This window comes from Geotrypetes seraphini, chromosome 18, assembly GCF_902459505.1.
Source record: "Geotrypetes seraphini chromosome 18, aGeoSer1.1, whole genome shotgun sequence".
NCBI classification, from domain to species: domain Eukaryota; kingdom Metazoa; phylum Chordata; class Amphibia; order Gymnophiona; family Dermophiidae; genus Geotrypetes; species Geotrypetes seraphini.
Genome location: NC_047101.1, coordinates 29052164 through 29065701, shown reverse-complemented (window position 1 = coordinate 29065701; position 13538 = coordinate 29052164). Strand labels below are relative to the sequence as shown.

At 50.8% G+C, this 13538-nt stretch overlaps 1 protein-coding gene across 1 annotated transcript in view; it reads right to left on the bottom strand.

Annotated features, from left to right (window-relative positions):
* RANBP17 (RAN binding protein 17) overlaps window positions 1-13538 on the bottom strand; it is a 548236-nt gene that overhangs the window by 515510 nt on the left and 19188 nt on the right. The window contains exon 4 of the mRNA XM_033927588.1: window positions 10378-10544. Within this exon, the coding sequence (XP_033783479.1) occupies window positions 10378-10544 (167 nt within the window). The remainder of the gene's footprint in view (window positions 1-10377; window positions 10545-13538) is intronic.

Genomic DNA, 13538 nt, shown 5'->3' with positions numbered 1-13538 from the left:
GAAGTGATAAAATACTAAGGGCCCAGAATTCTGAGCTCCACAAATATTCAGCAAGCTGGCTGAACAGGTCCCCAAAGGATGCATCTACTAGATGCAGACAGTCTGCTCCTTGCCAAGCAGGCACAGCCGGTCCTGGAGTCGCATAAAATCTGTAAACAACTGAAAAAACACTGCAAAAATAAAGAAATAAAAGGAGCAGATCAGAAAGACACCTTCATGCTTGACTTCAGAAGAAAGAACTGAAGAGGTCTGCAGAGACTGGGGAGAAGGAGGAGGCGCTGAAAAGCTATGATTGACATCTTCTGCAGAATGCTTGCAAGTAGACAGGCAACCCTACTGTTCAGCATACCATTCTTATTACACAAGAAAAAGAGATTATGCTCTTACCTTGATATCTTTTCCAGTAGATAGGTGAGACATTCTAGACAAGTGGGTTGTATCCCAATGGCCGCATGCCATATGCAGAAGGAAGGAATCCAATTTTTTCTGTGACTTTCCTGTACTTCACTGGGAATTATAAAACCACCTATAATTAGTACAGTTATTTTATTTGATATACTACCATTAACAACAACAAAAAAAATCAAAGCGGTTAGTACCCAAGTACAAAGAGCTCCAAGAAAGTATGTGAAGTAGGGACCACAAACATTCCCAAAATCAATTGTTCTGCTCAAAGGAACACAAGATCATCAACTCCAAACATCTAATAAAGGCATCAAAGGAGCTTAGAAAGGACTCCTGTATGCACATAAACATATATACAGAATCCTTCAAATCCCCGAGGAGCTGATTGGCATCCAAGAACAACTTGGAGAAGCAAACAGAATGAGATAGTAGGTAGGGCAGGAAGGAAAGGGCATGAGTCTAGAACGTCTCAACTATCTACTGGGAAAGATATTTTCAAATATCATTTGCCAGTGCAACAGGTAAGACATTCTAGACAAGTGAGACATACAAAAGCAGTCCCAAAGAGCTAGGGCGGGCTGACTGCATTGGCCTTCAAGACCAAGGACCCAAAGGCAGAGAGTCCTGTCTTGCTGCCACATCCACTCAGTAAAATTTAGCAAATGTGTGCTAAGTGGACCACGTCGCTGCCCTGCAAATCTCCACCGGAGAGAGACTGCTCTAGCTTCGGCCCATGAAGAAGCCACACTTCTGGTAGAATATGCCTTTACAGAGATGGAAGACTGTTTCCTGGAAAGAATGTGGGCTGATGAAACGGTCTTTTGGATCCATCTGGAAATAGTGGTCTTGGAAGCAGGAGTGCCCCACTTAGAAGAATGAGACAGTTTTCAAGTTTATTCATCATCTGATATACCGTTTATCAAGAAATAACTAAACGGTTTACAATAATATAATATACTGTACTTAAAAAAAGAAAAGAAAAAGAAAATCAGTTGAGAAAAGAAAGAAAATTTAAAAGGGGGACATGTAAAGACAGAGGCCATGAGGAACAATAGGGAGGAAAGGGAGTTGGAAAGCAAAAAATACATCAAAGTTAAAAAAAAAAAAAAAAAAGGAAGGGAAGAGAAAAGGGAGGCTCTTTGAGGCAGCAGCTTTAGGCTTAAAGGCTGCTTCAGTGGTATATATAGATTTTGTGCCTCAGTGACTGTGTCCTTAAAAAGGGACCAAGCTTGCTCTAGCGTTTTTACAGTGTTTCTTAATCTTCTTCCCCACCATGAGTCTCATCCCTTCGTAATTCCTTTTTCAGAAGTTCAGTGCCGTGGCTGTTGTTCTGGACCGATGTTTCTTCCCTGAGTCCAGGTCAAAGCAGATCATGTTGTGATCGCTGCTTCCCAGTGTCCCTTCTACTTCTACACCTTGTGCTGGTCCTCGCAGTCCATTTAGAATTAAGTCTAGAATTGCATTTCCTCTTGTATTTTCTTTTACAAGTTGTTCCAGGAAGCAATAGCCTAAAGCATCAAGGAACCTGGTCTCCCTAGTGCAGCCAGAGGTGCCTAGGTTCCAGTCTCTCCCCGGATAGTTGAAGTCACCCATGATAACTGCGTTACCTCCCTTGCAGTTGCGTTTAATCTCGTCCCGTCATTTCTCCATCAATTTCGTCGGTCTGCCCTGGGGGTGGGTAGTAGATGCCAATCTTCATTTCCAGTCCATTTGGTCCCGGTATTTTGACCCATAGAGACTAACTTATCCGTCAGTTGTGGAAGTGCACACCACAGCCACAAAGAGGGAGTAGACGGAGCTGGCTGAGTGACTAAATTCAACTCCTGCATAGACTCCAAAATGAGGTCTGGCAAAGCCGCAGACTTAAATGCAGAAACATGGGATTGTCCCCTGGTTCTAAAGCCTCCGAGGGATCCAAAGATCCAGCATACATGTATGGGAGCACAATGCCTGAAAACAAGGAGTTGGAAAGCTGCTCATCATCATAAGTATCCCCCAGGTCAAGGGAAGCCTGCCCGTGAACAGCGGCTGATTGCAATGAAGTTGTACCCGCAGAAGCAGTGCCAGCAAAAGACAAGTTAGAGGCAGAGTGGGAATGTGCAGGCAAAGAATAGCTGCTCTGAAACCCACTCCACAGATTTCATGAAATCCGTGAAAGCCTCCGGACCCTAGGGCACAGAGACACCCTTAGATGACTTTACCTTGTGTTTCTTGGGCTGCGGAAGGTCCATGTCTGTCTGCATGGAACCTTCAGCCCAGCTGAGCCCCAAAAATAGAGAAGGTCACCCCAACAGGCTAACTGAGTGTTTTCTCACCTGCTTAGTCAGGGGGGTGAGGCTAAGCATTGCGCTGCCACCTCCCCAGTTGTGCCACACAGCATGTGGTGCAAGGACACTCCTAAGACCCTAAATTTGCACAATCCTGGCAAGAATTCACAAGAGGAGAGCCCAAAGACTCCATCCCAACAGGTTGAGGCAAAAAAGCACAGTTACTTACCGTAACAGGTGTTATCCAGGGACAGCAGGCATATATTCTCACACATGGGTGACGTCATCTACGGAGCCCCAGCGCGGACAGCTTTTTCAGCAAACTTGCTAGAAGTTTCAAGTTTGCACACTGCACCACGCATGTGCTAGCCTTCTCGCCACTAGAGGGCGCATCCCCACCTCGTGGTCCTCAGTTCCATATTCCAGCAAAGAAAAGCCATCCCCGGGGAGGTGGGCGGGTTGTGAGAATATATGCCTGCTGTCCCTGGATAACACCTGTTACGGTAAGTAACTGTGCTTTATCCCAGGACAAGCAGGCATGATATTCTCACACATGGGTGACCTCCAAGCCAACCAGAAATAGGGCAGGTGGGAAGATGGCAATTTAAGAAAACAGGTTACGTAACACCGACTGGCCAAACCGGCCGTCACTCCTGGACAAGGAGTCCAAACAGTAGTGGGAGGTGAACGTATGAACCGAAGACCAGGTGGCAGCTTTACATATGTCCTCCATAGGAGTAGAACGGAGGAAAGCAACCGAAGCTGCCATCGCCCGGACCTTATGACCCGTGACTCGACCCGAGAGCGGGAGACCAGCCTGAGCGTAGCAAAAAGAGATACAAGCAGCTAACCAATTGGACAAGGTACGCTTGGAAACCGGATGTCCTATCCGATTAGGATCAAAGGACAAAAATAATTGAGGAACCTTCCGATGAGACGTAGTACGTTGGAGATAAAAAGCCAACGCCCTCTTACAGTCAAGCGTGTGAAGCGCCGTTTCACCATGATGAGAATGGGGCTTTGGAAAAAATACCGGAAGAACAATGGACTGATTGAGGTGGAAATCAGACACAACCTTAGGTAAAAATTTGGGATGGGTGCGAAGAACCACCTTGTCATGATGAAACACCGTGAAAGGAGGGTCCGCCACCAAAGCCTGCAGCTCGCTAATCCGACGAGCGGACGTGAGCGCAATCAAAAAGACTACTTTCCAAGTGAGAAATTTAAGAAGAGCTTTATCGATAGGCTCAAAAGGAGGTTTCATCAGTTGAGCCAAGACCACATTAAGATCCCATACCACAGGGGGAGGCTTGAGAGGGGGATGAACATTCACAAGACCTCTCATGAAACGAGAAACCAGAGGATGTAAGGAGAGGGAACGACCCTCGAGATGATGATGAAATGCAGCAATTGCACTAAGATGTACTCGAATAGAAGTCGTCTTCAGACCAGAATTCGCCAGATGCAACAGATATTCCAGTACCGAAGACACAGGGACTGAATCCGGATCCAGGTGGTTGGTGGAGCACCAAGAAGAAAATCTGGTCCACTTCTGGGAATAACAAAGCCTAGTCGAGACTTTGCGAGAGGCCTCTAAGATTTCCCGCACAGAGTGAGACACCGGAATCGAAGTCAAGTGGAAAGGAACCAAGCGGTCAGATGTAACGACTGAAGATTGGGATGTAACAGCGAACCCCGACTCTGAGACAGCAGAGAGGGAAAGACAGGTAGAAGCAGAGGCTCCCTGACACTGAGTTGAAGAAGCAGGGAGAACCAGTGTTGTCTTGGCCAACGAGGCGCAATGAGAATCATAGTGGCTTTGGTCGATTTTAGATGAACCAGCGTTCTCAAAATCAGAGGAAAAGGAGGGAATGCATAAAGGAACCTCCCCTCCCAGTCGAGAAGAAAAGCATCGGCCTCGAGACGGTCCTGGGAGTACATCCGAGAGCAGTAGAGGGGTAGTTTGCAAGTCTCGGGTGAAGCAAACAGATCCACCTGAGGAGTCCCCCATCGGTCGAAGACCTCGCGTAGAACTCGGGAGTTCAGAGACCACTCGTGCGGCTGGAGGAGACGACTGAGCTTGTCTGCCAGACAATTCAGCTCCCCCTGAATGTAAACCGCCCGCAAGAAAATGTTCTGAGAGACGGCCCATGTCCAAAGCCGCAGGGCTTCCTGGCACAGAGGCCAAGAGCCCGTCCCGCCTTGCTTGTTGACGTAATACATGGCCACCTGGTTGTCTGTTCGAACGAGAACCACTCGATCGTGCAGGAGGTGACTGAAGGTCCGAGCGGCCAGATAAATGGCCCGAAGTTCCAACACGTTGATGTGACACAGACGATCTGCGGCCGACCATAGGCCCTGCGTTCGTAAACCGTCCAGATGAGCCCCCCACGCATACTCCGAAGAGTCCGTGGTTAGGACCTTGCAATGCGGAGGGACGCGAAAGAGCAAACCCCCGGACAGATTGGTAGAGCTGGTCCACCAACGGAGCGAGCGTCTGAAAGACGGAGTCACAGTCACGCGTCGAGACAGTGGGTCGCGGTCCTGACGCCATTGTGAGGCCAAGGTCCACTGAGGGATCCTCAGGTGCAACCGAGCAAAAGGGGTCACTTGGACCGTCGACGCCATGTGCCCCAAAAGCACCATCATGCGTCGAGCCGACACTACTTTCAGTTGCGAAACCTGTCGGCCCAGGAGGAGCAGGGCCTCCAGTCGCGGGGAAGGAAGGAAAGCCCGAAGGAGAACCGTGTCCAGCACGGCCCCTATAAACTGGAGGGATTGAGTCGGCTGCAAGTGAGACTTGGGAAAGTTCACCTCGAACCCCAGACCCTGAAGAAACGTGATAGTCTGTTGGGTCGCTGAAATAACCCCCTCCCTTGTCGGGGCCTTGATCAACCAATCGTCCAGATAGGGAAAGACCTGCAACCCCCGGGAACGCAGAGCAGCCGCGACTACCACCATGCATTTCGTGAACACCCGAGGGGACGAAGCCAGACCGAAGGGTAGTACACGGTATTGGAGGTGCAAATCCCCGACCTGAAATCTCAAAAACTTCCGAAAGGCGGGATGCACCGGAACATGGGTGTACGCTTCCTTCAAATCGAGGGAGCACATCCAGTCCCCCTCGTCCAACAGGGTATATAGAATCGGAAGCGATAACATACGGAACTTCTCCCGGACCAGGAACTTGTTGAGCTTCCGAAGGTCCAAAATGGGGCGCAGGTCCCCGGTCTTTTTGGGGACCAAAAAGTAACGGGAATAAAATCCCCTGCCTCGCTGGTCGGGAGGCACCCTTTCGACCGCCCGAAGGCTCAACAAGGCCCCGGCTTCCTCCCGAAGAAGGGTCAACTGGCTTTGATTGGACGGGCACGCCCCGGGGGGCCTGTCTGTAGGCTGTTTGGAGAAGTTTAACGAATAGCCCTCTGAGACGGTCCGGAGCACCCATGCGTCTGACGTAATCCCAGACCAAGTCTCGGCAAAAGCCGTGAGCCGACCCCCGATGGGTAGGGGGTTGAGCGACCTCGCGGCGGGGGCCCGCCCCCGGCCGCTCATCCCGTCAAAAAGACGGCGCCGGTTTGGACACCCCCTGCGCAGCTGCTTTGGCGGGTCCCCCTCTACCCTGTTGGGTAGGGCGACGGGGTGGAGGCCTCGAAAAGGCCGGTGTAGATTTTTGAGGGTACCGCCTAGGCGGCTGTTTAAAAGGCCTCTGAGCCGGCGGCTTAGGCTTTGGACGAACCAGAGACGCCAGCGAGCGTTCCTGCTCCGAAAGCTTCTTGGTGGCCGCATCCAGGGAGTCGTCAAATAACTCCGACCCGATGCAGGGTAAATTGGCTAAGCGCTCCTGCAAGTTGGGGTCCATCTCGAGGGTCCGTAGCCACGCCAGCCGGCGCATGGCTACCGCACAAGCCGAGACCCTCGAGGCAAGCTCAAAAGCGTCATAGACCGCATGAAACAGATAGAATCTGAGCTGGGACAGGTTTGACGCAAAGGCGGCAAATTTAACCTTGTGCGACTCCGGAATCACTCCCTGAAAATCCGGCAGATCCTTGACCATGGACCTGAGGTAGGAAGAGTAGGCGAAAGCATAGTTGAGGACCCTTGAGGCCATCTGGGAATTCGCGTACAGCCGACGGCCGAATTTATCAAGGGTCCGACCCTCTCTCCCCGGGGGGACAGCAGCCGAGACTCTAGAAGGCTGCGTGCGCTTAAGAGCCGACTCCACCAAGAGCGACTGATGGGAGAGTTGCCCCTTTTCAAACCCTTTAGGGGGAAGGGTCCGGTATTTGGATTCCATCTTGGTGGGCACTACCGCCACTGTAAGAGGGGTCTCAAGGTTCCGCAGCAAGGTTTGAAGGAGGACCTTGTGAAGTGGGAGGCGGGGGGATTCCCTTTGAGGGGCAGGAGAATCTTGTTCCTCCAAAAAGTCTGAGGTATATTGCGAGCCTGCCGACAGGTCCACCCCCAAAGCCTTCGCCATGTCATGGACAAACTTGGAAAAAGAAGATGTCCGTGCAGGCGGGGAGGGTGACCGAGACTTCTCAACCGAGCCGAAAGGAGAGGCCTGGCGAGAATACCCGACCTGACCCCCGGACCCCGAACCCCAAGAGGCACGATCCCGTGACCTCGAAGGAGTCGGGGACACCGTCCGGCGAAGAGACCCCCGTGGAGAACCCCCCGGGGTACGGGGTATAGAGGCCCGTCCCTTCCGCCTCGGTGAGGAGGCACGGGAACTCTCCCTGATCGGGGACCGTAAAAGATCTGGGTTGTCGAGGCGGAGTTCCTCGACCCGCAAGGCTCCGGTCTCGGGCGGAGTCGAGTGACGACTCCTCAGAGGCGAGGCTCGAGACCGCTTCGACCGTTTAAGACGGTGCTTCGCCCGAGGCTTACTCGAGGGCGAGGAACCCCGTGACGACCTCGGGGACGAGGAGGAGGAGATCCGGCGTACCCGGCGCTGCTTGTCTCGGGATCGCACACTGACCTCGGGCTGTCTCACCCGGATCGGGTCCGAGGGAAGCGTCGAGGCCGAGGCCGAGGGAGCTTCGGCCGCTGAGAGGCCGGTGCCTGAGGCCGAGGTGACCACCTGCGGGGCCCCCGAGACCGAAGACGAGGCCGAAGCCTGTTGCAAGGTCTCAATGGCCCCGGAAAGCTCCGAGGAGATCAAAGCGCGAAGCAACTCCTGGAACGCCGGGACGGTGAGACCCTGAGGCAACACCTGGGGGCGCTCCGCAGAGGGCGACCTCGGTTTCGAGTATTCCCTCGGGGCTAACCCCTTCGACACCTTGGGCTGGGTCGAGATCGACGGTCCCGCCGACGACGAGCCCGAGGATGGCTTCCTGGTAGATGAAACTGAGGAAGGAAGTGGAGACTTACCCGGGGCTTGCTTCTGCGAGGCAACCGGCTTCGCGGGAGCCGAGGGGTCCGACGTCGAGGCCGAGGTCGAGGCCGGGGCCGAAGCCGAGGCCGAGCTCGAGGCCTTCCCCGTCGGGGTATCGACGGCAAAGAGATCCGCCATGCGGGCCTTGCGCCGAGTAAGGGCCCGTTTCTGGAAGGTGGCACACTTAGGGCACGATGCTGTAGGGTGATGGGGCCCCAAACACCGAATACAGCACCTGTGAGGATCAGTGATGGACAAAAGTCTATCACACTTACCACACTTCTTAAAACCCGTAACGGGTCGGGACATGGGCCCAAAACAAGGCCGGGAACAAACGAGGTTCCTCGGCCACGGCTACCGGGAGCCCCCGGAGCGAACGAAAAAAGAGTATTTTTTTTTTTTTTTTTTTTTTGAGAATTAAAGAAAATAAAGAAAGAAAAGAACGTTAGCGCAGCGACCGCGTCGAAATTCCGAACACAGCCGCGGCGACAGAAGGCAAAAATAGCACAAATTTATCCACAGGGCTTCTGGCTCCGCGGATGAAAAAGAACTGAGGACCACGAGGTGGGGATGCGCCCTCTAGTGGCGAGAAGGCTAGCACATGCGTGGTGCAGTGTGCAAACTTGAAACTTCTAGCAAGTTTGCTGAAAAAGCTGTCCGCGCTGGGGCTCCGTAGATGACGTCACCCATGTGTGAGAATATCATGCCTGCTTGTCCTGGGATAATTGCAGTTTTGGAAGCTTAGGAAGCTTTTGAAATAAAGATCGCAAAACAATCCAAGATGGCCACCATTATGAAATCCGCGCCAAAATCGTGATTTCTTTTTCAATAAAGCGGAACACAAAAATAGCAATTTTAGGATTTTCCAGGTGGGGGGACACGCAGAAACTTTAACAACTGCCATACACCCCCCACCAAATGTGCTGCAGTATGCCTCAGCTCTCCTAAAGTAGCTGGAATCAGAAAATCATTGCCTCAAGCTGGGAACGCCTCTGGCTGATCTTCTGGCTGCCATTCAGATACAGTGTCTGACCATACCTCCACCCTTGCGGACCAACAGACGAGTACAGGAAAGGGCATAAGTGAAAAAAAAGCAGCCGGCACACTGTGAGACACCACCAAGAATCCTAGGCATGCCTAAGTCAGACCATATCAGCCCTTACTACAGAAAACTTCACTGGTTGCCAATAGAAGCGAGAGTCATCTTCAAATTCGCCTGCCTCTGCTTCAAAACCTTAACTGGCTTGTCCCCGATATATCTGTCTCACCACTTTGCGTTCCCAGGCACCAATCGAACGCGCAATGCCTATCTGTTTGCTTACCCATCCCCAAAGGGATGCACTTACAAAAGATTCCCTAATAGAACTCTCTCATTCCAAGCTGGCAGATGGACAGATTGCCTGACCACCCTCATCTCATCTGCCCCATCTTACTCATCCTTCAGGAAATCTCTCAAATCTTACCTATATGATAAATTTCTCGAACCCCTCCCCCCCAAATAACCAAACTCTACCAGAATAACCAGAATGTAACTATCTTTGCATAGTAATCCTTTCCACCGCATTATATAGTCTCTTGCATCGTATCCTGTTCTATAAGTCTCTCGCACTGTATTTTCACTGTATAAATATCTCCGCTGTATATGTACAGACTCTTGCATTGTAAATCTGCTTTGTATCTTCGCTATATAAACACCCATGCTGAATATGTACAATCCCCTGCATTGTAAACTGCTCTCAACTGCATAGTACATTCCCTCGCATTGTATCTTCGTTGTGTATGTACAGTCTCTTGCCTTGTAAAGCTCTGAACTGTTTGTGGTATTGCGATATACAAAAATAAAGTTATTATTATTATTATTACTCAACCTCTGTTCGGCAGTAAGAGGAAAAATGCGGGGACAGTTCAGAGTTCCAAAGAAACCAATGCAGGCTGGCCAACAATTACCCTCTGGGATCGGCCCGTCAGCTGAAGACCGAAATCTGTGTATTCTCAATTCAGGCAGAGCTTAGAATCGCTTTGAGCACAAAGAAAGCCTGACAAGGGGACGAAAACACCAAATAAAATAAGAAAAAAGGGAGAGCAGAACAGAAACACTCCTTTAGGGATGCATGCAGAAGGGAAAAACTGCAGGTGATGCTATAGCTCCCAGTGAAGTACAGGAAAAGTCGCAAATAAAAAATCCAGAGTGGATTCCTTCTACATATGGCATGCAGCCATTGAGATATAACCTACTTGTTTAGAATGGGTCACCTATTGCAGTGAAAACACTGATATTATTAGAGGATGTGGAAACCAGAGTAACAGAAACCTATCAATCAGGTTGCTTACCTGCAGAAACTTTTTTACATCAGCAATAACATCCTGGAAGATCAGCTGGTCTTTCTGAACTTCAAACCATCCTAGTTTTGTAATCCTGGCAATTACTTGAACAAGAGCTTGGATCACAAATGGAGCTAGCTTGGGCTGAGATGCTGTATAGTTCAGAATATAATTTCCTGAAAAATAAACATATAAATAAGGCATGACAAACACAAACACATTAAAAGCAAACAGAAAAGCATAGTTACTTACCGTAACAGGTGTTATCCAGGGACAGCAGGCAGATATTCTCTACATGTGGGTGACGTCATCCACGAAGCCCCGACGCGGACAGCTTTTCCAGCAAACTTGATTGAAGATTTCAAGTTTACTGGTACTGCACCACGCATGTGTGTGCCTTCCCGCTCCACTAGAGGGCGCATCCCCTCCTCGTGGTCTTCAGTTCAGATAGCTAGCAAAGAAGCCAACCCCGGGGAGATGGGAGGGTTGCGTGAATATCTGCCTGCTGTCCCCGGATAACACCTGTTACGGTAAGTAACTGTGCTTTATCCCAGGACAAGCAGGCAGCATATTCTCTACATGTGGGTGACCTCCAAGCTAACCACAAAAGATATGGAGGGAAGTTGGCAATTTAGGAAAACAGATTACGCAAAACCGACTGGCCAAACCGGCCGTCGCTCCTGGACAAAGTATCCAGACAGTAGTGAGAGGTAAAGGTATGAACCGAAGACCAAGTGGCAGCCTTGCAGATCTCCTCAATTGGCGTGGACCTGAGGAAAGCGACAGAAGCCACCATCGCTCAGTCTTTATGTCCCGTGACCTGACCATGCAGCGAAAGACCAGCCTGAGCGTAGCAGAAGGAAATACAAGCAGCCAACCAGTTGGACAAGGTGCGCTTGGAAACAGGACGTCCCAACCGATTAGGATCAAAAGACAAGAACAACTGAGGAACCTTCCGATAAGGCTGGGTGCGTTGGAGATAGAACGCCAACGCCCTCTTACAGTCAAGAGTATGAAGCACCACCTCCCCAGGATGAGAGTGGGGCTTCGGAAAAAACACCGGAAGAACGACAGACTGATTAAGGTGAAAATCTGACACCACCTTAGGCAAGAACTTGGGATGAGTGCGCAGGACCACCTTGTCATGGTGAAAAACAGTAAAAGGTGGGTCCGCGACCAAAGCCTGCAGCTCACTGACCCTGCGAGCAGACGTGAGGGCAAGCATGAAGATCACCTTCCAAGTAAGGAACTTCAGATGAGCTTTGTCCATGGGCTCAAAAGGAGGTTTCATCAATTGAGCGAGGACCACACTGAGATCCCAAACCACAGGGGTAGGCTTGAGAGGAAGATGGACATTCAAGAGACCCCTAATGAAACGAGAAACCAAGGGGTGGACAGACAGCGACTTTCCATCAAGCTGCCGATGGAAGGCGGCAATCGCACTAAGATGGACACGAACAGAATTGGTCTTGAGGCCAGACTGAGACAAATGAAGCAAATAATCCAAAACCGAAGACAAAGAAGCAGACAAAGGTTCCACCTGATTGGACGCACACCACGTGGCGAATCTAGTCCACTTCTGGGCATAACACTGTCTAGCAGAAGCAATAGAAGGTACAGCAGTGCATTCCACCGAGGGCAACCTCGAGGATGACTATTCCCTGGAGGCAGAAGCACGCTTGGAGGGCTTGGACAAGACCTAGGGGAGCGCACTCCCATCATGGATGGCCGGAGACTCCGAGGCCGGCTTCCTTGCCAGCGCTGACCCTGAAGAAGAAAGAGGGGACTTACCCGGAGCCGAAATCTTCGAAGCCGGGGTTGAGCCCTTCGAGGTCGAGGTCTTAGCTGAGGCCGAGGCCGGGGCTGACGTCGAGGCCGAGATCGGAGCCACCGGCTCTCCAGCAAAAAGTTCAGCCATGCTGGCCCGCCGCCGCCACAGGGCACGATTTTGAAAAGTAGCACACCAGGGGCAAGCGTCGGTCGGATGATCAGCCCCCAAGCACAAGACACACCACCGATACGGGTCGGTGATTGACAACAGCCAACCGCACTGGGTGCACTTTTTAAACCCGGTAAGAGGCCAGGACATAGAGGGAAAGAAACGGCCGCGGCAGAGTCGAGGCCAGGCGGCCATAGCAAACCGGGAGCCCCCGGATGCCGAAGTCCAAAATCATGGAAGTCAAAAACTTTTTTTTTTAATGAAAACCCCTTAGGCAAAAAGGCGCACAGCGACTCCGAGAAAAACAAAGAAGCCGTGGTGCTAGAAAGGCACTTTAACACGGAGAGAAAAACAACAGGGCTTTCTGGCTCCGCGGAAAACTAAGAACTGAAAACCACGAGGAGGGGATGCGCCCTCTAGTGGAGCGGGAAGGCACACACATGCATGGTGCAGCACCAGCAAACTTGAAATCTTCAATCAAGTTTGCTTGAAAAGCTGTCCGCGTCGGGGCTCCGTGGATGACATCACCCACATGTAGAGAATATGCTGCCTGCTTGTCCTGGGATAATGTAGACTATGCACATACTGAAGCAGATTTACAATGATCTTGCAACATTTTTGGAGTAGATAGTTGCACGAGGATAGATAAAGCTTGTCCCGCTGGAATCAAATCCGTCCCCGCCTGTCCCTGCAAGTAATCTCTTCCCATCCCTGCCCATCCCTACTGGAATCAAATCCACCCCCGCCTGTCCTTGCAAGTAATCTCTTCCATCCCTGCCCATCCCCATAAACTTCAGAAGTAGTTATTTCATTTAAATATGCTACTAAATTAAAGGCTTTGGTAGAGACCCATTTACAAATAAGCAAAGACACTTTATAAATTTGGAAATATTAATTGGGAAGAATGCATACTTTGTAAATGTGTCTCTGCCAGAGGCTCTAATGTAAATATAAAATATAAATACTCCAGCTGATGAGGACCCTCAAACTATGTCAGCTGAGGACTTCCTCTGAAGGTGGCCTTGAGTCCCTTTTGCCAACTTTGGAAGGCAGCAGCATCATCCCCGAATCACAGATGGCACCTCAGTAGCTCAGGGATGCTACCAGCGACTGCTTTGCTTGGTGGAGGGAAGCTCTGGACTCCTATGGAGGAGGTCCTCAGTTGGCGATGCTTGGGGTCAGCAAGTACTTCAACACTGGAGAAATAAAACCAGAAATGCATTTCCTTTTT